The sequence below is a fragment of the Sphaeramia orbicularis genome, chromosome 7 (assembly GCF_902148855.1).
Source record: "Sphaeramia orbicularis chromosome 7, fSphaOr1.1, whole genome shotgun sequence".
Taxonomy (NCBI): domain Eukaryota; kingdom Metazoa; phylum Chordata; class Actinopteri; order Kurtiformes; family Apogonidae; genus Sphaeramia; species Sphaeramia orbicularis.
The window spans coordinates 26,279,127-26,304,058 of NC_043963.1; the positions used below are offsets into that span (position 1 = coordinate 26,279,127).

Here is a 24,932-nt window from a genome sequence, read left to right on the forward strand (position 1 = left end):
CAGTCTGTCATGTAAGCAGAGTAACTTAGATGCATGTATTATGCATATTTGAATAGGTATTTATAAGCACTTTAACATTATGTTTAACAAAATTTGGGGAAATAAAATTTTTAGGTGAAAAATGTCTGCTCAGTAACATGTGGACTTGAAACGGACATCAGTTTTTAAAATTTTATGCAAACATTGAAAACATGCGGTTCTCGACAGAAATTTATATCAAGTACGACAAAACCTTTTAGATATTATGTTCAGCTATGCTGAAAATACATTTTGGAGTAAAATATTGAAAAGTCACTGTTTTATTGACATGAGAATGTGGTAACACATGGACAGGTTGCCACAGTAACATGTGGACGACTCTTTACCATTGCATGCATCATCCAAAATGTTGACTCATTTTTTAAAACAACAAACCAGATATAATCACAATGCTTTATTGAATGTATTTAATACCAACACACTGTTATTTACAACTTGAGGCGGTCCATACTGATATAGGTAAATTACAAATAAAGAGGAATTTCTCCATAACAGTTCACAGATAGTCTTTTGAAATGAGAATTCACAAACTTCATTCAGAAGTTTACTTTCTCAAAGTAATAGACAGTATTTTGCATGTCTTTTTGTTAATTTAATGCAGCCTAGCAGAAGGTTTGGAACTTCTCCTGTACTGTGTAAGTGGTATTTTAAAATGGAGATCTTTAGCTAAAAAATTTGCCCACTTGATAAATGATGTGTGCAAATTTACTTTTTTATGTTGATGTTGACTTTCGCTTGATCGGACCCATGTACTCAGCAAATTAAATGGAAAAACTATTGGGACAGCAAACTGTTTCAAGTCTATAGTAAAAAAAAAACAACACATACTCAGTTTTTCAACAGAAACAGTGGAACAAGTGAAGTTACAGTGGAAAACAGTACCCAAACATCACTATGTGCATTGACTTTATAGCCGGTTTCCATGACGATGAGCATCAGTCACAGCTGCAGATCTTTATCCTCCTATTTTCCTACATGGTGGCAGTGACAGAATGACAGCTGGAGGACATGTTTACCTGTTGATGTTGTCTCCCAGTTGATGAATCCATAATGCAATATCGGCTAAATGTGCTATAAACTGAAAGGACCTTGTTTTCTCTAGGTGCAGTAACTTACTACTGATGTGTGATGTTGTGAACATCCTTAACCTGAACAGCAGCAGCGATGAGTAACCAGGATACTAGTATTTATCATGTAAACAGGAATATGAGTAGAATTCTCTGTATATCATGTTAACACTATATTCCGAATATGATCAAAACTATAATACACCTCATAACTGGAATACTACTGTGTCTGTAATGACAGTCATTGTAATAAAACTCAACCTGTTTGACCCCAGTTATAAAAAAATTATGTAGAAACAAATTGCTATTTATTACAGAGCTACCACTTTAGTTGCATATTTGACATTTAGATTCTAATGCCAGTTGTAATGAACTTCTGGGCAGCAGATTGTATTCAAGAGGGGAAAATATAATTAATTTCTTTAAACACACAGGAGACGTGTGACATTTTAATGCTAGCAACTTTTACAATGAACTCTATCAGTATCATCAGTTTCATGCTGTATCAAGACTTGGTTTATTTCCAAGCAGAAAACAATTGCAGATACATATAATAATAATAAGTGGCGCCAGGCACAACAAACCCTGCCCCTTGCACATATTGTAGCTTATTTTGGTATTGATCCAGCTGATGTCATCATGATGTCACCATATTAATTGCCTCTACACTGGAAAAAAAATCTAAATTTTACCAAGTGCATTTTTCTCATTTCTAGTCAAAATATCTCATCACACTTAAAATAAGACATAGTCACCTAAAGAGTATCTTTTCAGTGTGATATAGGAACTTATTTTTAGACAATAGATCTTGAAAATCTTATTTCAAGAAATCTTACTGAGATAATTTTCACCTGTTCCATTGGCAGATTTTTTTGCTTAATTCAAGCAAAAATATGTTGTGTTAATTTCCTTTAACTTGTTTTTAGGGGGGCATTTTTCCCCAGTGTATACATGTGCCAAGTTTGAAGTAAATTGAAACAAAATTGATGTTTTTATAGACATTTGGAATTATAAGTAAATGGGAGGAGGTAAAAGATTTGAAAAATTCATTAGAAATTTGAACTTTGACCTACTTTTACCAAAATGTAAGCACATCTAGTCTGGGTCACTGGCAATCTATAAACCAAATTTGCTATGAATTCAACCAATAGTTTTGCTGCTGAAGTGTTAACAAAGAAACAAACACAGCCAAAAACAATACCCCTTGCCTTCCCTTCGGGGGTCAGAGTAGCAACAAAAACAAAAAACAAACAAACAAACAAACAAACAAAAAAAAATAATAATAATGATAATGATAATAATGATAATAATAATAACTAGAAGCACTTGGAGAGCGCAGACCTCCGCCAAGGCTGATCAGTGGCGCCCCCCATGGGCCCCCCCACCCCCGATCACCACCAAAATTTAATCATTTCTTCCTTATCCCATTTCCAACAAACCCTGAAAATTTCATCCAAATCTGTCCATAACTTTTTGAGTTATGTTGCACACTAACGGACAGACAAACAAACAAACAAACAAACAGACAAACAAACAAACCCTGGCAAAAACATAACCTCCTTGGCGGAGGTAATAATAAACCAATAGTTTTGCTGCTAAAGTGTTAACAAAGAAACAAACAAACACAACCAAAAACAATACCCCTTGCCTTCCCTTCAGGTGTCAGAGTAGCAACAACAACAACAACAACAATAATAATAATAATAATAATAATAATAATAATAATAATAGTAATAATGGATTGGATTTCTATAGCACTTTTCAAGGCACCTAAAGCACTTTTCATTACTGATCCATTATTCATTCACTTTCACACGTTCAACATAAATTAAGGTAACAGTTATTTTAAGGAATTAGGATTCTCCTTCACTCACCTGATGTCGTCCTCATTGGCAAAGATGATGACAACTCGAGCGTTGGGGTTCTCACTGAGTCTGCGGATGATCTTATTGAACTCTTCAGGTTTTGGCTCTCGGGGAATTTTCATTGACTGTGAAATGCACAGGCCACCTAAATGAAAAGGAAAAGACAAAGTAAGTTTTTGAAAACAACATTAAGGAAAATGCTTCTGCTTTGATGTGATTTCTAGCAGAGAGTAAAGCTCATAAGTGCAAATGAAAAATGCAGTTTCATGGCAGGCAGAAGTGGATGCATTTGGAGGGACATAAATTTTTATTAATATAATAAATTGAGAATTGCTCTAAATTCTGAAGATTACTTTTGCTAAATTATGTGGAATAGGTCAACTTTATGCACTATAGTTGGACACATGTATTGCTTTGATGTGATTTGTTTTAGGATCATCATTTTTACAAAATATAAATTACAAAGCCAAAAACAATAGTAATAGCATAGTGTTTTTCTGTACCAGTTTTACAAAGTTTAAAGTTTTGATTTACTACAAGAGGCTATTATATCACATGCATAGCCTCAACCTAGGCACTACAGATGAATTAAACTTTTATATGTATGTAATATACACTGGTGTGTCAGTCTGATTAATAGGACATGTGCAAACTGTGGACGTCTGCAGAATTGTTCATGACCAACACATTTGGCAGTTGGAATCAGTAGCCCCTGTTACGCTGCACTACTGTTATGGGATTATTTCGCCTTTATTCCGGAACAACGTTTGTGTAAATGAAATGGTGGGATCATTTGGTCCCACCTTTGTCATGGCTCTGTAACACCTCTGGAGGTAGTAACAGAGCCGTGATAAAGGTGGAATCATGATTCTGGAATGCTTTGTAAAAGGAACACCTTTCGTTCCGCAACCAAGGTATGACGTTTTGATGACATATTGCGTGTGCGACCCCCGCATTGGGAGGATTTAAAAATGAGCGCGGGCTGTGTACAGTAAACAAACATATCAACGCGACCAGAAAGATGTCGAACTGGGGAGACGCCGAGATCCACGAGCTGTTGTCACTTTGGGCGGAGGACTCTATCCATGCTAACATTTTTGGAAAGGTGAAAGACAGGCCAACCCTGGAGAGGTTAGCAACACCACTATGCTCGGGGTATTTCCAACGCGGAAGTGATACGTCGTCACACTATACCAGGCATGTCCAAAGTCCGGCCCGGGGGCCAATCACGGCCCGCGGTCAGATTTTATACGGCCCACAGCTTGGGTTTTAGAATGTATTATTTATGGCCCGCTTGGACCGTTGAACAGAGTACATGAATCATAAAAAGTTCAAAATGCAGTTTCTCCTTTCACCTCATGGTGGCAGCACCACTCTTACTCTATCTGGCTCTGTGACTTTGCCGTGAACCCTTTTTGCTAATTTCTAACCATGGCGCCTGTAAATAAAAAAACGAAAGTTGACAGTGAGGGCCGCTGCTTCCAGGAGAGATGGGAATTACAATTTTTTTTCACTGAAAATCAAGGCGATTGTGTTTGCCTAATTTGTCAAGAGACTGTTGCCTTGTTTAAGGAATTCAATGTAAAGAGACACTAGCAGACAAAACATGCTAACGCATACGACAAGCTAGCAGGGAGTGAGAGTTCCGAAAAAATGAAGCAAATTCAAGCTGCTTTAAACTCAACAGTGACTCTTCATTTGAACCTCTGAGTTCAGTGAATTCACCACCAAGGCAGGCTACCAAGTTGCCAGGTTAGTTGCCTCTAACTGCTGGTGTTATGTACTTGTAGATGTGACACAAAATATTACTTTCTGAATGATTTTGTGAAAGACAAGAGTAAGAGTCATATGTTTTCATCTTAAATGTTAACAGACTTTGCATTACTGAGTAATATATGAGTAATGATTACTCATATAAGTCATGTTTAAAATGAATGTGGGGTTAAGATTTTTATCAGCTTGGATGTTTAAGATACTCCATACAGTTTGTTCTATGTTATGTGACTCCAGATGTGAAAGGAAGGCAGAAATGTATTTTTTTTTTTTTTTTTAAATTTGTTCACACCTGAGTGGCTTAGATTTGGTTATATTGCCATTTAAAAAAATGATATTGTGACAATGAAAATAAAATTGTTGTAGAACAGCGCATTTATATGTAATTTTTACTGTTTAAAAAATTTCCAAAGGGACCACTGGCCCCTGGCAATGTCCACATTATCAGATCTGGCCCTCTTTAAAAAAAGTTTGGACACCCCTGCACTATACACTGCACTGTGTCACCGCCCCTTTGATTCTGGAAGTCAATCCTGTCTCACCTCTGTTACTCCTTTGGCATGGCTGTAGAAATTGGTCAGTAGTGGGAAAAAAGTGGGATCACCATCTTGCCTTTTTTCCGAGATCTCTGTATAAAAGTGGTTACTGACTGAGGACAAATAATAGAAAAAATCTGACTGTCTTACATTTTAGCTCATTATTCCATTCCAGATTACGGATTTATTAGCTTTAATTTGTCATCTTATGTATTTAAGTATGAATTAATACATTCTCAGAACTTATCTAGTGCACAAAAATATTAAATTGCTTACAAGATGATTAAAAAAATCCCAATATTTTGTGGAAACACATAAATTATTGAATGTGAACAAGTTAATAGTTGTGTTAACATGAGATAATTATCTCATAGGAGAATTATGTGTGTGCACAACCTTAAAATGAACACTTTTCAAGACTGAAGAGGCTCCGTATGACTTGGGTATTTTGTCTAACGGTTTTCCAGTATCTGATAGTTGATGTTAAAGGTGTCAGAGTGCCAGTTTTTATTTCAGAGGTTAACATGGGCTAATTATTCAGGTATTGGCTTCTTCCTGTTCCAAACTATTGTGATTATATTGCCATTATAAAATCGGTCAAGCTCTTATATCTGGCAAAATGCTTATCGTGCATTATTCCTGCTAACTGAACAATAAGATAAAAATAAAGTGTTTTGTAATTGCCCTGCCAGAGGAGAGAGCTGCCATTGAAAGCAACAAAAACAAACAAACATGTTACTTAAATAACCATTTAATTTATTACATGCTGTTAAGTGTGACGTATTGTTCAGTGAGATTCATCTTGTTAAATACTGGCCAGAAATATCTACAGAAATTCCCCACAGATCACTCTAAAGACTCTTCTCTATCCATAAGCTGCTCTGCTATTGAACACAAGTCCAAAGGCAGCAGGGGACGTCCACTGGTTACCAACAAGCGAAGGCTTTTTAATTCCCAATGCAACATTTCAGGATAACTGTTTTGTCACCCTGCCAAAATGCCACAGAGAGTATGTGCATGCTAATGAATTTCCCTTTCGTGACCCAGAACAAAGCCTGTCCAATGAACAATCAATGCAGGAATAATACCCTCCAGTTCAGTTCATGGCAGCCAGACTCACACCATAAAACAAAGCCTGGCCCCAGCACAGATACTAATAGGTTTTGAAACTTGAAATATGAGTAAAGACTAAGGGATGCCATTAAATTAACAATTACACTGGACCTATTTTGCTCGTGGGTACAAAAAGTCACTTCCGGTTAAATCAGCGAAGGGCTTCAGTCCATGGTCTGCAGTATTATTCTGATTGGATACCGGGGATGTATTTAATAAGGGGCATCTTTTTCTTCAAATCAAGGTTTTGTTATTTCACTGGATCTGTTTTTTCAGCAAGACTGTGTGTGTATGTTTCCAGTGGTCATGCGTGTCACAGCTTACACGCCAGTACTGGCTCATGCGTTCTCTAATGGATTAGCAGTTCCTTCAATGCAGGAATAGATTCTTTTTTGTGAACTGATCCGTGTCTGCTGTTTGGGGATGTTTAGTTTCTGCACCACAGCCAAGGTTTTTTTTTTTTTTCAATACAAATAAACAACAGCCCAATTTATTTATTCTTGTACTTGAGAAAATTCACTTAGCACAGATTCTAAATATTCAAGAGCTGCATTTCATCTGTACTTGAAGTGCTGGTATCTTAACATTTATTGGAATGTTTATGAATAAGTGTCTCTTTTTACCCCGCCCCTCAAAGGGGAGGCACGGGGTATTGTTTTTGGTTTGGTTTGGTTTATTTGTTTGTTTGTTAACATTCTGGCAGCAAAACTATTGGTTGAATTCATACCAAATTGGGTTTATCGATTACCAGTGACCCAGAATATTACTGATTACATTTTGGGAACAGTAGGTCAAAGTTCAAATTTTTAATGAATTTTTAAAATCTTTTTTCCCCCCATTTACTTATAATGGGCAAAATTTCAAATGTCTGTAGCCGCAAAACTATTAGTTGACTGCATACCAAATTGGGTTTATAGATTTCCAGTGAACCAGAATTGATATAATTACATTTTGGGAAAAGTAGGTCAAAGTTCGAATTTTTTAATGAATTTTTTAAATCTTTTTTTTCCTCCCATTTACCTATAATGGGCAAAATTTCAAATGTCTATAAAAACATCAATTTTATTTCAATTTACTTCAAACTTGGCACTTATATAGAGGCAACTGATATGCTGACATCAGCACACATATAGACATGATGACATCAGGTGGATCGAGGCAAAAATAAGCTTCAATGTGTGGGAGGGGTGGGGTTTGTCATGCCTGGCACCACTTGTTTTTGTTGTGTTTTTGCTTTTTTTTTTTTTTTTTTTTTTTCACAGAATTGTAGTTTGTATCAGAGACAAATAAGTGGCTTTTACTTGGCTCCATTCATTGTTTTGGTGTTTCCACAGGGTTCGATCTAGCTGTGTCCTATATTGCTATACAGTGTTTTGTATACAGTCCTACCGTGTACGTGCTCCTGATTGTTGAGGCTTTGATCAAACTGAATTAGAGGTTTAGTTATCTACCTCTCTGTCTCATTATACTTAGGCTACCCAGGCTGACACATGGGAAATTTAGCAGCAGCACAGCAGCAGCTCTCTGCTCTCAGTGACTCTATCAATCATTATATTCTACAGTATGTCTTTGCCTCTCTGGTACTTCAGTCCCCCATTCCCCCAACATCTGCTATGTGGAGGCAGAGCACTCATCCTTTCCTTTTTGTGTCTTCTCACATCAGCGGCAGTAGGCTGCAGAATTGCTTAACCTCTGGAGAGAATAGAGGGAGGATCGGGGGGGATGAGAAAGCAGCCTTTGGGGAGTTTAGGCACACTGAACAGGACTCTCATGGGGGCCAGCGTTGTAACTGTTACTTGCAGGGTACAGTAGACAGGGCAATTTGTTTCAATGTCGGTATCATCCTCTCACCCATGCATCCGTTCATCCATTCAACCTTCCATTCTTTTAATAGCCTCATACACTTAAAAGAGGGTTTTTTAGTGGATTTGGAGACATTGCTAAACTAGAATTCCAGCTCCTTCTCCTACTACAGAAGTATAGATTGTAATCATTATTTCAATTATTGATTCATGAATTGATTTTTTTTTTTTAATTGATCTGTTGTTTTGTTAATTGTGTATAAACTGTGGAAAAATCCGCCCCAGAGCTCTCCAAATGCATTGAAAACCAATTCAATATACATTACTTACATTACATAGCTAAGACAAAGACAAAAAACGGAAACATCAGGTGATTCATAAATAACACACTTAATCTATTGTTGATTCTGTGAACTGATTCTGTCATGTTTGCACACAAATATACACATCTGTCACATCAATCTGACCAAGCTACATAACATTGACCCTAAATTACATTTTCATCCATCTACTGGCTTTTAATTGGGGTAATTCAAGGTCCTTCTCATTACATATTTTATATTAATTTTATTTAATGAAACAAGGCTCTTTACAAGAATCAGGTTTTCAATAAACTATACTGCCAGATTACATTTGGCTACGGGGCAAGATGTAATTAGGGAGATCCACTTTAAGCCTCCCCCTCCTCCTCCCGTCTACACACTGCTCCTTATGTGCTCCCCTCACACACATCCAGACCACCATCTTCCCCCTAATGTTACTTTATTAAAACAAGAATGGACGGCAGTTATATAGCAATTAATAACAAATGTGTAGCTGCCCTGAAGAGGTGAAAAAAAAAAGACAACATAAACCATCACCTTGTTACAGTGTCTGCAGAAAAATCCAGGATCATCAGTTGATTAATTATAGTAATACATCACAATAAACTGGGAATGATCTCTGTGGATTAACAGCAACTTTTGTAGAACCAAACGGACCATTTAATCATCATAAACTATTAATTATGTTTCCACATATAGCTAGTTTGCTAATTTTTATGTTGCGGTATGTCGAGATCCTAACAAATGATCTGTACACACGTAAACATTCGGCCCGAGCAGCTTACAAGGAAAAGCACCCCTTTATAATGCTGCTTTTGCAAAAAAAACTTCACAAGCAGTGTATCTCTCTCTCTCTCCCAATGCTCATCTTAACATCTGATCCGCGTTTCAAAACCACCTCTAAAAATACCCGTTGCTGCGGAGACTGCAAGCCTCCTCTTTGTGTCTTCCATTGTGAGCCCCTGTCCCTACTCTCCAGCTCAAAACTAATACACTAATATTCCATCTCATTTGACACTCATGGGAGAGTCAGTGCTGCCATAAACATTAAACATTCGCCGGCGCTGTGGCTGATTGCAGCAGAGATCCTGTGTCTGGTGAATAGAAGTGCAGAGGCACACAAAATACACCCAGGTGGGTGGTGTGGTGAAGCTGCTGGTATATAAATAGCATGTTTATTGGGATGCCCTTAGTGAAAATCCCTGCACAAGAAGGCTTATCTGCAGCTGGAGAAGTGACTGCAACACATTTACAGAGAATTGACTAAAACTAATCTGCTTTTCAGTCTAAAAGCCTAATGGTCAATGATTATTAATTTCTACAGGGTTGAGAAATGGTCACTTTATTCAACACAGGAATACATCAACCTCATATAGTTTCAGGGGCGCCGCTACTAATTGTGGGCCCCATGAAAGCATAAGAGTTGTGGACCCTTAGTAAATTAAGTATATTCTCAATCTATCGGACGGGGGGGTGGGGGTGGGCGGGGGTCCATACATAACATCACTTACACTAGTGTGAAGCAAAACTGAAACTTAACGTGCTTTCAATGTCTGACTCCCAACTTCTATGCCACTCTTGTACAGAGGATCTTACACGAAATTTTCACAATTTTTAACCTGTATCCACTGGACTCCCTCCACTGCTTTATGGGCCCCCCACAAAGGCCGGGCCCCATGAATTTGTCATGTTTACCCCCCCTTATTGGCACCCCAGTATAGTTTCTGAGTAAATGAATCACTTGTCACATCATAGTTGGAGCCACACAAAGCCTTGAATACTTTAAACAACAGCAACATTTCATCAATCTATTGATAGTTCTATATATGTTTATACTGTCTGGCCTCGGACCAGTTCTCTTATGTACAAAACAGCAAAGCGAAGCCTCAGGGGTGTGATCACTGAGTGGTGGTTATTTACATACAGGCCCATTAGATAAAACCAAAGGGGAAAAAATTTAAAGAAAAAGGCTGGGAACCAAATCAAGGTGATATGGATATTACTTTTAAAGAGATAAATGATATCCTCCTCTGATTTAGTAAACTTATTTCAAATGATTTATGCAAATTAGCTGATCAGAGGTCTGTGATAAACTGGCATCATGTCCAGGATTTCCCTGCCTTTCATCCAGTGCATGCTGGGATTTGCTCAGACCCCCGAGTGGGATGAAAAAACAGACAGAAAATGGCTAAATAGAATGTATTTAAAGCAAAGGAAACAAACAAGAAAATTCTGTTTTTTAATATAAGTAACTAATCTATTTGCACAGCTTGTGTTTTCGCTTGTTATCAGAAATACAGCGTTTTAGACAGAGGCTGGACTGAAATGATTAAGGAACTGAAACTGAAAGGCCGGGGTTGAGTACCCTGTTCCACCTAGCATCCTGCTTAAGTGTCCTGGAGCAAGACCCTAAATCCCCCACAGTCCCTGAGGCAGTTTTGTGTGGCTGATACTTGTGCTGCTGCCTCACTATGCAGGACAGAGCAGATATAAAGTGATGACTTTCTCAGGGGAACAATTAGAGTATAATATCCCATCATAATTATTATAGACTGCTGAGCCACAAAGATATGCCAAATTTCATCAATTTTTGTTGCATTAAAAGGTGGCCCAGTTGAATTACAGGCGGTACATGAAAATATGTTACACATTACATTTTATATGAACCGCATTTTACATGGCACAGCAGGTGAATTTTACCTGTGTCATAGTAATTTGTCTTTATTACGCACATGGGATTTTCACATCTATAACCCCCTACACCATTTTATGCAAAGTGTTCTGCAGAAGCTTTAAAGTATATGTGTTTTATACCGTCTATAATACTTAAAGTGCAATGTGCAGGTTAACAACCATAGGCTGTTAATGTGTTTGAAAATGGCCTAGTGACTAGATTTTTAACTGTATGTACATAAACACTTTAGACATTTGTGATGACATGTTCAAAAATAGGACCAATGGCCCTGTAGCTTACCGGCCAAATTAAAAGCTTTGGGAAATGTATCCAGATGCCATTTATTATCACCCAGTTATGTGCATTTATTATATTACAGAAATAGCCCATGCTTTGGTCATATTCCAATCAGATCTGTAAAAAATTCAAATTCCAACTTGATATCATTGATTCTTACTGATTTATTGTATCAATCCACTTTCTATCTGTTATAATGGGGAAATTTTTCAAAGTCACACCAAATCCAGAATCAGATCCGGATGGAAATAATTTCAATACCTCGTGTTGACATCATCATAAAGAAGCCATATACCAAGTTTGAAGTCAATCAGAACTGTAGTTTCAGAGAAGATGACGATTGAAATTTTTTCCCCATAAGAGCCCATGTTAAATTTTCCATAAGTTCCCAGATCCAGAAGAAGATCCTGATCAGCATGTGGACATTATGTTTTGGTCATCTCCCCATCAGGGCTGTACTGTAGAAATTTCAACTTGATCATTTATATTTACTGAGTTATTGCATCGATCCACTTCCCACCTCTTATAATGGGGACATTTTTCAAAGTCACACCAAATCCAGAATCAGATCCGGATCCAAATAATTTCACTAACTTTTGTTGACATCATCATGAAGAAGCTGTATACCAAGTTTGAAGTCAATCAGAATTGTAGTTTTGGAGAAGAAGACGATTGAAATTTTTGTAATGGACGACAGACGACGACAGACAATGACAGACGATGATGACAGACGCCGCATGACGACAGTAGCTTACGGCCTGTTGGGCGGTAAGCTAAAAACAGAGAAGGTTGCATAACTTAACAGAAGGGAAGGCAGTCATCATGTTACGGTGATAAATATATGTGCAGTGCTGATAATTCTGACAAAAGAGAGGTTGAAAATATAAATCCAGTCATGACAGAGAACAGCCTTATTATTTTGAGCCCGCTGGCAATCACATCAAAGGGAACTGGAACAGACGAGGATATGGACAAATAACTGATGTGGAAAAAACTGAGCACTGAGATATGAGAAAAACAAACAGGTGAGAGAACAGGTTAATGAACTTGGAAAAACTTGTTTAAAATGAGTGCTGGTAACACTGGTAGAACTTCCCACTGTTGAGTGAGTCTAGCTGACAGCACCCCCCAGGACAGATTCTGTGGGGCTCTATGGGGCTTTCTGTTCTTTCCTTTTTTCACCTTGGTCTTTGTGGAAATCTGATGTTAAAAGGGGTTCTGCAGATGTGAGGTATGGCTCATATAGCTATATCCTGTATCAAACACATAATTGTACCTTTACCCAAACAGAACATTTCACACTCAGAGTACAGGTTTGCGTGCTATTTTCTAAAACTAGTCTGGGAGGCAGATCCATCAATTTTCATGCTCCTCCTGTGAAAACAACTCCCAGTTTGAGCCTCTCCACTCTTAAGACTAGGCTTCAAATTTTCTTTTTTGACACAATTTATGCTTAAGGCTCGCTCAAAGTGACCTTGATCCATCTAAGACACTCTAACAAATTTCCTGTAGAATTTACAGTAAATACCAGGCTAAAAAGTCGCTGTAAAACTGTTTGCTAATTACTGTAAAAATAATTATAATATATTACTGGATACTTTTGCAGGTTTGTGCTGTATTTAAATTACAGCAATGTATTGTTATTTTATAAGAAACAACCATTAATTGTATTTTAGTTTTTTTAGTTTTGACCGCTCCCATTCGACTATAGCCATGCTAACAGCGCTAATGGTGCTGGGACTATGAGGCATTTCCGAACGGATCTAATGCTAATGCAGCTAGCGTTAGCTTAACTTCACCAGTTTTTCGCTAGCTAACATTTGCAAAAACGGTGCATTCTGAGTCCCACACCCCGTATATTCAGTATGAAACATGACTAAGATAAATAAAATAATGTGAAATACAGCCACTTACAAATAAATGACCATAATTCTTACTAAAATGCTGGTTTTGACATGTTTACATTTCACGCCAAGTTAAAATAGACGTCTATACGGTCAAATTATATTGCATGAAGTTTCTACTTGAATCACATTTTAATTTTGTAACCTAATAATATCGTACTTACACTTTATTGAGTGGATGGATGTCGGGTTTGGTCCCCGTGTCCGCCGTCATGTCCTCTGTCGCGCCTTCTAATACTAATAGTGTGTAATTGTAATTTGCGTCATTTACAGTCAGGATCAAGTGAAAACACAACCATTCTTTAATTTTACAATGTGAGACTGTGAACAGATGCTTGAAGTTACCGTAAATATTTTTTACCCATCATGCATTGCAATCTACAGTTGCACCTTATAAATCATTATTATTATTATTATTATTATATATATATATATTTTTTTTTTTACTGTATTTGTTACAGTGTAGTTCTGCTGCATAATCTTAGTCTGCTGGGGGACAGATGCATTGACAGCCTCCTTCTGTATATTTGTCACCATTAAATGTCAACTTAATTTAGTGTCTTCTCACTCTCTTTCCCTATTTTTTCCCCTGCTCTTTCTTTTCACTTCCTGCTTCTTTCTACAGGTTTCTCTGTCTCCAGATCAGTTTCTGATGTGTGGTTCTGGCCTTCAACCTTCCTACCGTGTGATTTTCAAGTGCAGTGTCAGTGTTGTTTGTTGTTCTTTTTCATTGCTTGTATTTCTGTCTCCTCTTATCTGGAGCCCAGCGTATTGGATTTCTTCTTTGTGGTGGATAGTATAGTAAAGCCTTGGCCTTAATGTGTGAAGTTTGAGTTAATTATGTATTAATGATCAGCACTATATGAATAAAACGGAACTGAACTGTGATTTTTCTTGCAGTTATAATGAATATACTGAGAGACAAAATCCTAAGCATTAATTTTCCCAACCAAATTACCAACTGGGAATATTACTGTGGTTTACAGGGTTGCTTGTTTTTGTTTTAGCTTCACATTATGGACTGTAGAAGGTCAGAGAGGTGAATCTGTTAATGTAATGTAATTTAACACAGCGCAGAGCAGTACTGAAAATGTCGACTTTTTCCATGGACTTTTGGCATTTAGGCCTTGTAACTTCAGATATTTATGTACATATTTCCATTTAATATCATCCATGAGCACAGAAAATAACAAACAAACCTTCGATTTGTGCTTTAATTTTACACTTCTTTTTGAACATAGACATGAAGCCAAATCTATTTTCTGCAAAGCTTGAAAAACCTATCAGAGACCAGACACTTGCTGAGTTTACAGACTAATATCAGACAGCAGCTTTGGGCTTCATGAGATGATGAGACCTGAGTTCAACACTGTGTACTGTTGGGAAAATGAGAGTGAACAGGGGTTTTAATGTAAGGCTGGTGAGTCAGGTTTCTCCTCTCTCATATCATTCACCAGCATACAAACACACCCCCTCTTCCTGCCATTACTCTGCTTGTGTCAATAAATATCTGTGCTGCAAAAAGATTAGAAAAAACACAAAAGAAACATTGAATCAGTGCATTTTAATAACCCTGCCATGAATATTAAATGGGATGAAATGCAGTGTATTAAGTACACATGAGACTACCATGACTTTATTGTTTACTATGATTTTCTAACTAACTGCACACTTCCTCTGTCTGTATTTGCTATGTTAGATAGCAAAGTGGATCTGTTGATATTTGGGTATCAAAGGAGCATAAGATGAAACAAAATGATAGGAAGCAATTTTCCAGCTTGCTGTGTAGTCTTTTATAATGGATTTCAAATGTACTCATGGGGAGATGCTCTGATGTTAATAAGACAGACATCTGCATGGTGACGTGTGAAATTAAACTGGATTAAAGAAGATTGTGATTACTGTGATACATCTCTCTTATGCCTTCTATAAAATATCACAAAAATTTGGATGTGTTTATTTTGGAGATGCAGGGAAGAGATAACAATGGCAACGTCGAGGAACTGGAGGCCGTGTTCATGGGGTGCACATTTGACCAGAGGTGTGGAAATGTGTTGCGATGTGGACAGTGAATCACCAATCGAGAGTTTGTAGCTTACATAAATATTATACTCTACTATTTACTTGCAGCCTTGGCTGGACAGTACAGTAGTAAATTTACATCGCTGCTTTGCCCTTGTGCAGTTAACTTCAGGCTGATGTTACTTTTTTCGTTGAGAATTTTGAGATATGGAGGAGGAGGTGGAGACCAAGAGCCGGTAATAAACAACACACCTAGCATCTAGAAAACAGACATCTAGGCCCATCATGGATTTAATGAACTTGCTTGGAAGCATACACAGGGCAAGACACATTCAGTTAGTAAAATATGAATGGCAAAAACCACACACTTGTGGCCGGTTTTGCTGTGAGCTAACGTCTGTGACTGTAGAAGAGAGAAGAACAATCAAAGACTGATCAGATCAGTCATTTGAAAATGAAAGAGACTAAATGTTTCATCAAATCTCCTCATTCTGCTTTATAAGATAAGGTAAGATAAGACTTTATTTATCCTACCGTGGGGAAATTTCACAGTTAACAGCAACAACATACAACAAGCAAGTGCAGAGAAAAAGACCACAAACGAGTGAAAAATTAAAATATAGAGGAAGAGAAGAAATTTGGGAGTTATATAAATCTGTATACAAATACAGAATAGAATTTAAAATTATTTACATACATACATGGTTGCACATGTATATGGTGTAATATTGGGGGGGGGGTTACTGGGAACTGTTATAGAGTCTGATGGCTTTGGGAAAAGCATTGACCAACCAGTTCTCATGCATTGTTCTATGTACTTTTACAATATACTCACAATCAAAAACCAGAACATCCTCACAAAAACAACCGGCATTTCCTCAAATATTATAAGCCTTCACAGTCCCAGTCTCACTCAGTTAAATGCCAAAGCCATCACACGCATCGCAAACACAATAATACAAGATCACACTCACCCGATGCACCAGTACTTAACATTACTGAAAGACGGCTGTGGCTCAGTTGGTAGAGCAGGTCGTCCAATGACCAAAGGGTCTGCAGCTCCGACTGTCCACATGTCAGAGTGCCCTTGGGCGAGACACTGAACCCTAAATTGCTCCCAGAAGGGCCTGGCAGCACCTTGCATGGCAGCAGATGCCCACTGGTGTATGAGTGTGTGCGTGAATGGGTGAATGTGAGGCTTTGTAAAGCGCTTTGGGCACCATGAAGGTGTAGAAAATGTACTATATATGTGCATTCTTTATACCATTTTACTGCCCTCTGGACGCAGATACACTACTTTTAGATACAACAGAGCACAGGTTAGATATAGTCTAATTTCAGCCATCATAGAACTAAATCAATAGGGAATCCAGCATTACTTTAATGACACCTGATTGTCTATGTCATGAGATGTCACGACATGTTGCATCATGTTGAAGCTCTATTGCCATGTAATATCTGAAAACAAAACTGCCATGATCTGTTCATTTGTCATCGTTGAAGTAAATGCTGTGTGTTTTGTGAATGTATGTACTGTGTTTTCATACCTGTGTGTAAAGAATCAGAAGAGAAAGTAAACTAATTAAGTAGACAGACTGAGCCCAGATAAACAAAAAACAACAAGAATTGAAGAAGTGCTGTTAACGTTTTGTGGCCGCTTCCAAGAAGTTAGATAAGAGATAAAAGAATTATTATTTGGTAGCTTTTATAGATGTGACCTCTCTCAGTTGTAGAACATGTCCAGTTTCATCACCTGTTGAGTGTGATAGGTGTAAATTCTTGTCACTGAGTCACTTTTCAGAAAGTGTTATACCTGCACTCTATGACGAACACAAAGCCCAGGTAATGGAATGTAATTTGTAATGTTTATTTCAGCGAGTGACTTTTCTCACAGGTGCCATGTGAAAACAAACTGTATTTGTATCAATGACAGCTCTAGTTGAAGTAAAATGTATGCAGATGGATGTTTTACTTACTGAAGTGGCTCACACAGATGCTGGTTTTGAAAAATGCAGCTGTTACAGTATGTAACAGACAGTTGTTGAATCTTTGAAAACTGTTTTGGAATTAAAGGGAGTTATATTTTACTAAATTGTATTAACTGATGGAAAAGTAGTCATTTGCAAGACGAGAGAAATATGAGGATGTGTCATCAGGATGCAAATGTACATAGTGACCCTCATGAATCTGACAGGGTCATAGGTGGCTTTGCCTTTTGCAGTATTAAAAGTATAATATATAGCATATTTCAAATAATTGATTGTCATTAAGTGTAATTCAAGTTGGAACCAACTGAATGCCTCGCCTCATGCTCCCCTACTATGGACATAAAAAAAAAAAAAGAAAGAAGTGAAAGACCCTCATTAGAGCCAGTGTTTGGTTAAGAGGATAGGAACTGAGGTGGGTTCAGTACATGATGGTTATCTACCTTAACATTGGATACCAGCTCCCATCAAACAAAACAAAAAATGAAGAGGTAATTCATGTTAATCTATTGTAGAAACACGGTGGGGCAATACAGTAAAGTCCGTGGAGGGGATTTGCCAAAGTCTTAGACACTGCTTGAAATATATAATAAAATTGTTGACAATTTCATGCTTAAATTTTAATTTAATTAGAAGGTTTGTGTAGTGCGTTGATTTCATTAAATGTAATATATGGAGATAAAATGTCCACCAAAAATCCCAATTATAGACCTACAAGTGAAAGAAAGCAGGGAAGAGTGAAAGCAAGACATTAGACCATTGATATGACTTTAAATTAGGTTTGCTTTTTTTTCTTAAATAAACATGAGAAACTAATGGAACAGCTGTGGTTCCAGAACAGGTTCTGTACTGAACCTGTCTGTAAACTGAACATTATTAACTGCAAAGGTCTAACCTATGGTCACTGCAATAAAAAAGAACCTACTCAAGCTTGTATTGATGAATTTGCTAATAAACTGTGAAAGAGTACATAAAAACTACAACAGGGTGGAACTGTAGTTACACTCTGGCCTCAAAGTTGATGGATCAACTGAAAGTATTTGTTGGCATGGCTATTTTCTTAAGCCAGATGGCAACCAGTCATGGTATTACATTTGTCAGCAACTCTGCTCTGATATCAGCACTGTAAGTCCCCTGAGGGAAGTGGGCCCACACTATTTATCCCCACAGTGCAGGGGGAGTTCACAGAGGGCATGGGGGCAGAACATGTTATTTTGCACATATTATTCATCCTACACTGCTCCTACATCTTGGTCTACTGTAAACAAATCTGAATGTGACGTCTGAAAACAAAGTATAATCATTGTTGGATAAAGGTAGTGATTTTACCTTAAATTATTACTGCAGTTTATTTAGAAAAAATGACCAGTAGCAACATATTTGGGCTAACAAAATAATATAAATTTGTGTTATATACTATAATGCAGCACAGAACATTTTTTCTGCAATATATATACAGTAAATAGTAATAAAAATCACTCAAAAAATCTTTCAGTAAAATTCATGAATGCCTACTTTGCAACATCACTTCTATTGTTTCTACTCCAACAGAGATGATCACACATTGACTACCATGACGGAACATAAAAAAACGATTATTGCAACTCTGTGGTGTAAGCACAAATGATTTGTCTGTGTCGGCAGAAGCTTCCGAAATCCAACGCTGGCCTATTTTTCGGCAGCTGTTAATTTCTGAACTGTCCTAATAGCAAAGTTTTACATTCAAATGTGTCATTTTGTCTTCAGGATGCACACCGCACATACAGACGTTTTGGATTTTATATTGTTCGGGATAGAATAGTAACACTGTGTCGCTGTAGCCCGCTGAGCGATTTTGCTGGAGAGCATGCTGTCTATTCAAATCCCAAATCTGGATTTTAAAAACGGTACGTGACAACAGGGTCTGGGGCAACTATAAATTAGATTCCAAAAGACTGAATGGCATTTGCCTTCTCGGAGTAAATGATTTCTAAATCAAAGACAGGCCTCTAAGCACTGTGAAATGAGCTTTCCTGGTATGTGGCAACATGACATACCTGACAACCATGGGACTTTTCTTATTACCGAGGAGAATTCACACAGCAAAGACCTTACTTGAAGATGAAAATGTTGTTAAACCTGAGTTGGAGAAGCTGAACTCTGAAGTATATTCAGTTCCCTCTCATGAGGCAAAGCAAACATTAATGGTGCTGTCTAATCAGGCGTGGGCAGAGGTGAAGAGCCAACTGCAGCGAGCCTTCAAGTGCACTTTTTCAAATTGTCAGAAAGTGCTGTTCAAAACTTCCTTGCAAGTATATTTAGCATAAGGCTATCTGGATCTTTGAGGTGATATGTTTGCTTCAGTAGCTAGATGAGTGAAATTATTGTTTCCTTTCTGGATTCTCCTTTTTCTTCCTGTGACACATCACAATCATTTCCTCTCTCAGTGCTTCAGATGTGATAAATAGTGTCATAATGTTGCTGACATTCTCAGTAACCTGCCAGAAGGCACTTTTTGTGAGCACAGACAAAAAAAGAAAAATATTGCTGCATGAATGGTGACTTATGACTTTGCTCTTTTTGCTGTTATTTAAATGACAAAATGTCAGTCAAAATCAAAATCCATTTCTGTCCATAAGAGAAGTTACTGTTTTGGTGCACAGGCCCATTTGAAATGTCAAAATATTACCCTCATAATATTATTTAAAGTACTGTGCCGTTAAACTGCTGCTCTGGCTTCTCTCCAAAATATGCAGCACAATCTAGCTGCACCGAGGTTTACAGGTGACTGTTAAACTGCAGCGGGATCCAAAAACCTGAAGGTTCATCCATTTTGTGATAAAGTGTATTCACCTTTAATATTGCCTCTGGCAGGCCCCAGGACAACCTCCCACAAGAGCCAGACCAGGCTTACTGGCCATACAGCCTTGGAGATACAGTAATGAACAGGCCTCAGATGGATTGTCCCCTTTTGTTCAGTTGTATTTGTGCCAGCGCAGTGGCCTTAATGCCTCTAGTCTTTAACTGGACAAGGTTAATTGTATGTAGACACCTGGTATTTATGTAGTAAATCAGCTCTCAGTGTAAGTGCATGGACTATTTATTACATCGTACTGAATCTGTGCAAACACACAAATTTCAGAAGGAGCCAAACTTCCTATGCTGTGAATTGAGTTGTATAAAGTGGTAAAAGAGCCTCTAGATTTCAGTGAATCTCTGTCAACCTGCATACAACGTAGCAGATAAACCAAACCCACAGACTTGAGACTTGTTTTTTTGGGGGAAAGTTCTAGAAATTCTGTCATGCAGTCTTGGCAAGCCTGTGACATGATAGAGATAAAGCACATTATGCAAATAGGAGATCTGCAGCAGAGTCTTGACAATCGTTCTCTCGGCACACCTGCAGCTAAAACCCTTCATTGGTTTTCAAACTGCCTGAGGAACCAAGTTCCAGGTGGTTGAAAGTAACATAAAGCAACCCTTGAAAGTGTAGCTGTGACAGTTTCAAAGACATTAAACCATTTGCGAAATGCTGCAAACTGCTAATCAAACAAGGTAATGAACAGTGGAAAATAGAAAGTGATATTCTCCAAACTGGGGCGTGCCGTCTGCCATCCACTGTTTATAATGTGCCATCTATGGATAAATACCTCATCCAACCCACTTCAGAATATCCAGTCCGCCCCTTTAAGTGGAATGATTAGAATAACAGAACAAATGAAGTTATGAAAAGAGCAGCAAATTTCAGTCAAAATCCCTTTTCTGTTTGTGCTTCCACATCAGTCTATGTTGTTACAAGTCATTATTGAGTCATTATTAGCCATAACAAAATGTTCAATATGTGTGATATGGTCTTTTCAGATGTTTGCTTTGTCATGACAGCTGTAGACAAAAAAATCCATTTTTCATTCTCTTGTGGTTCAGTAATGACAGTGTAGCTGCTGAATGTGTAAGCTGCACTGTGGCCTTTGTACGACCATTTTTCTCACGGCTTCATCCTGGTATGTTTTGACACTTAGTGACCAAACACTTACAGTAAAGAATACTGGCAGGAGCTAAATGTTGGAGAATCGGGGGAATCGCTGTTGATTCAGGTACATACACGGCTCACATTTTACCTTTCAATCAAATTTACCTGAAGTGTCTTTTAACCCCCAGAAGCCAAATACAGCCATCATAAGTAGGACATGTGACTCTGAAGGAGCAGCTCTGAGCCTTCAGTGGGATTTTCTCTGTTTGACATGAGTCTCACCCTTCCTCCCTTTCTTTATACCATCTTTCCTTTCTTTCTCACAAAGTATATTTAGTTTCCATAAGTACATCACACAGGAAATACTGTTCCAACTACTACTGCTGTTTTAATTATCGCCATATCCTAATTGTTAATTTGTGTGACCCTCAAAAACCATTAAAAATGCTTCAAAAAATCTTCTTCAGACAATATCCTTCCCTAGAAGTTTTGGGTTAATGAGTATTCACATCATTCCTCTTGACATTTCCCTCATGACAAAGGGTTCAACATGCAACCTTCATTTCTAACATTTGCATAATCTCCCTGTCAGCCCTGCGCTGCTCTGCTATCTCCGCTGTCCTCTCCTGCTTCAACTGTCATTTAAGTAAAATCTGATTAATTACACTTTCAGAATTATCCTGACAAGCAAAGACTAACAGATTTGAGTAAAGAAATGCACACTGAAAAGCACGGCTGAAAAGTTAAAATACAGGTATTTGAGTGTTAATTTCATTGGACTGCTTGAAATAAATTCTTTTAATACTTTAATTTTAAAGAGTGTCACAACCCGAGTCTGTAAAATCCACTAAATGTGATTACATAGGACAAATAATGGGAAAGTGCACAATATCCACTGAAAAAACTGAGCTATTTTTCACGAGGTGAGAATGAAATGACACAAAGCGTCAGCCTCCATTACTGCAGACGACCGTACACTCTCTAATAAGGATACCAGAGGCACAGCAGCTTTTGGGAAAAAAAAAAAAAAAAAGAAAACACAGACAGAATAAAATCTACTGAAGGAGCAATGACTTGTGCATCAAGGACAGTCTTGCATTTCAAAGGTGACAACAGCAAGACATCATAGTGAAAAAGTGTTTTATCCCTGTTCTCGTATAATCATCCTCCATAATGACACTTCAGGCTTAATCCCAAGGGAGGTTTGGATTGATGTTGTACAATGGAAAAGACTCAAATGAAAATACAGCCTTTTAAAAACCGTTCTGCGTCTTGAAGATGGAACATTTCAGAGTCCAGCAGCAGTAGATGAAATGATGTCATTTAAAAAGGAGCCAGTGTTTCAGGATAATGACGCTATCAACATACCCACATTTTTGTCTCATAAAAGAGCCTGATGCTAGTGAGTATATATGTTTAGTTCATTTTAAAAAAGAAGATATTTAATACCCTGTTCCCAATATAATCAAACATTAATAACTAAAATTAGATGATATAATATTTTCCATAGCTTTTATGACCTCTATAATCAGTAAACATTAGAGGGCAGGTTGGGCAATCCTATAATGATCTTTTATGGTTGAGTCAAAGATCCGAATCACACTTCATATCATACATTATAACAAGTATTACCCTAGTTTTGATGACTTTCTGCTGTTATCTGAGTAGAAATTCATCATTTTTTGTATCATTTTGACTGATATTGCAATATTTCTACAATATCTACATAAAATTAACACTAATCCACATTCCCCTAACTGCTCATCCAATAGCTGCAGTGTTTTCGGTTTATTATCTACACTGTTGCAGCCTAATTTGTCCCATTGGAGTTTTTATAATAAACCCAAAATATTTTTACACTCCTAACTTTTAAGCATTTGTGTAAATCTGACTAAGTACACATTGGAGTTCAGAAGTCATGCCAACAGCTCGTGAACCAACAATAATTATTTGCTGTCTCAACAGTTTTAGTGCAGATGGATGCAGAAGAATAACTTTAAACAGGCTTAAATAAACTCACTAGTCTTGCAACGTTAAGGCTACAAACAACACACATGACAGTCCCTATGGTAACCGAACCTTTGGAATGAATGTTAACTGAGTTTGGACAGCATTGTTATTTTATCCAATTTATCTTTAATCTTCTCTACAATCCCTCTAAAATGCTGCTCATAATGCAAATTGAGATTAATCACAGTCAAAGATCTTAAGACTGCCCTAACCTAAATGGACCCGTAGTAATAATATTTCTGTTCACAACATACTTTATACTGGACTTCACCTATGATTTAAATAATATATATCAGACCATTAAAGATTAACTGACAGATGTTTTAAAGTGTAACTAAATCCTTAAACATTCAGGGCCGGATCTACTAAGATTCCAATTTGCGTGTACTAATTTGCGTGCACAATGTAGAATTTTGCATGTAGGGTTGCACCATGGTTTACAGGTGATTTACTAAGATTGCCAGCGCAAATGACAACAGGTGCAAAGTCTTGGAGACCACCCTATTTAAATGAGGATTTTGCATGCGCTACTGGTTGTCATCATAGAGCAGTGGTTCCCAACCTTTTTTGGCTCATGACACCATTTTCACATCACAAATTTCTGGCGACCCCAGACATTCAAAACAGAGACTTTTTTTTTTTTGCTAAAATTAATTTGTTTTTGATCATGTAATAGTTTGCTATACTATGTTGCAAATAAACGTTAACTTTAGATGACATTTAGTCTATATAATTTATATTATTATGGACGGAGGCAAAAAAGCCAGGTGTAGATTACTGCACAAAGTGAGAATTTTATTTTCCTTGGTCAGGATATGTACAGTCAGTCCAGCTTGGATTTACAAGGCTGACAATTAATACCGAACAAACAAGAACTCAAACTATGAATTATGAAAGAGCTGCAGCATCTGAAACCGACCACAATGAACATTTGAAAGATAAACAGTACCACAGTGCTTCAGTTTCAGGTTCACAGTTTGTCATGTCTTTTATGTATTATGATTGTCTCTCTCAACTCAACATATATTTTTATTAGTAATTTTTATTTTTTTTTTCAATCAATTACTATAAATTTCAGGCGACCCCATTTGAATTCCAGGCAGCCCCATGTGGGGTCCCGACGCCAAGGTTGAAAAACACTGTCATGGTGACAATTCGCTGGAAAAACTGCTCTGGGATACGCCAGCACTAACACCATGATGGAATGATCCAAACGCACAGAAATGTAACGCTGAAGGAGTTTGTTCATAGATTGTATTGCATGTCTCCTCCTTGTGACTGGCCCCAAATCATCCCCTAGTTTATCTGGAAGTTCTAAAATGGCATTGCTGGACAGTGGTGCCGGATTCATTTTAGAGGTGGGAGGTCCGTGGGGGTTGTTGGATTGAATGACACATAATTTTGTCACACTGTAGCCTAATGTTGGTGCGTACTTCTAATCACAATCAAAAATGTTCACACGAGGGTGAAAAATGCGTTCTCTGCGTCTTGTTTCATCGTTTCAGTGTCTCCTTCTTGCGACAATTTCCACAGCCATGTGTGCGCAATTATGTATACAAACCGTTTGCACCTC

At 37.6% G+C, this 24,932-nt stretch overlaps 1 protein-coding gene and 1 long non-coding RNA gene across 3 annotated transcripts in view; one reads left to right on the forward strand and one right to left on the reverse strand.

Annotated features, from left to right (window-relative positions):
- Positions 1 to 24,834, forward strand: LOC115422875 (uncharacterized). Its single transcript, XR_003935883.1, has 3 exons — positions 1 to 123; positions 23,315 to 23,319; positions 24,824 to 24,834. It is a non-coding gene; the product is annotated as an uncharacterized LOC115422875 (long non-coding RNA).
- LOC115422873 (metabotropic glutamate receptor 4-like) overlaps positions 1 to 24,932 on the reverse strand; it is a 277,054-nt gene that overhangs the window by 54,738 nt on the left and 197,384 nt on the right. For both annotated transcript variants that reach the window (XM_030139485.1, XM_030139486.1), the window contains exon 4: positions 2,981 to 3,116. In XM_030139485.1, the coding sequence (XP_029995345.1) occupies positions 2,981 to 3,116 (136 nt within the window). The remainder of the gene's footprint in view (positions 1 to 2,980; positions 3,117 to 24,932) is intronic.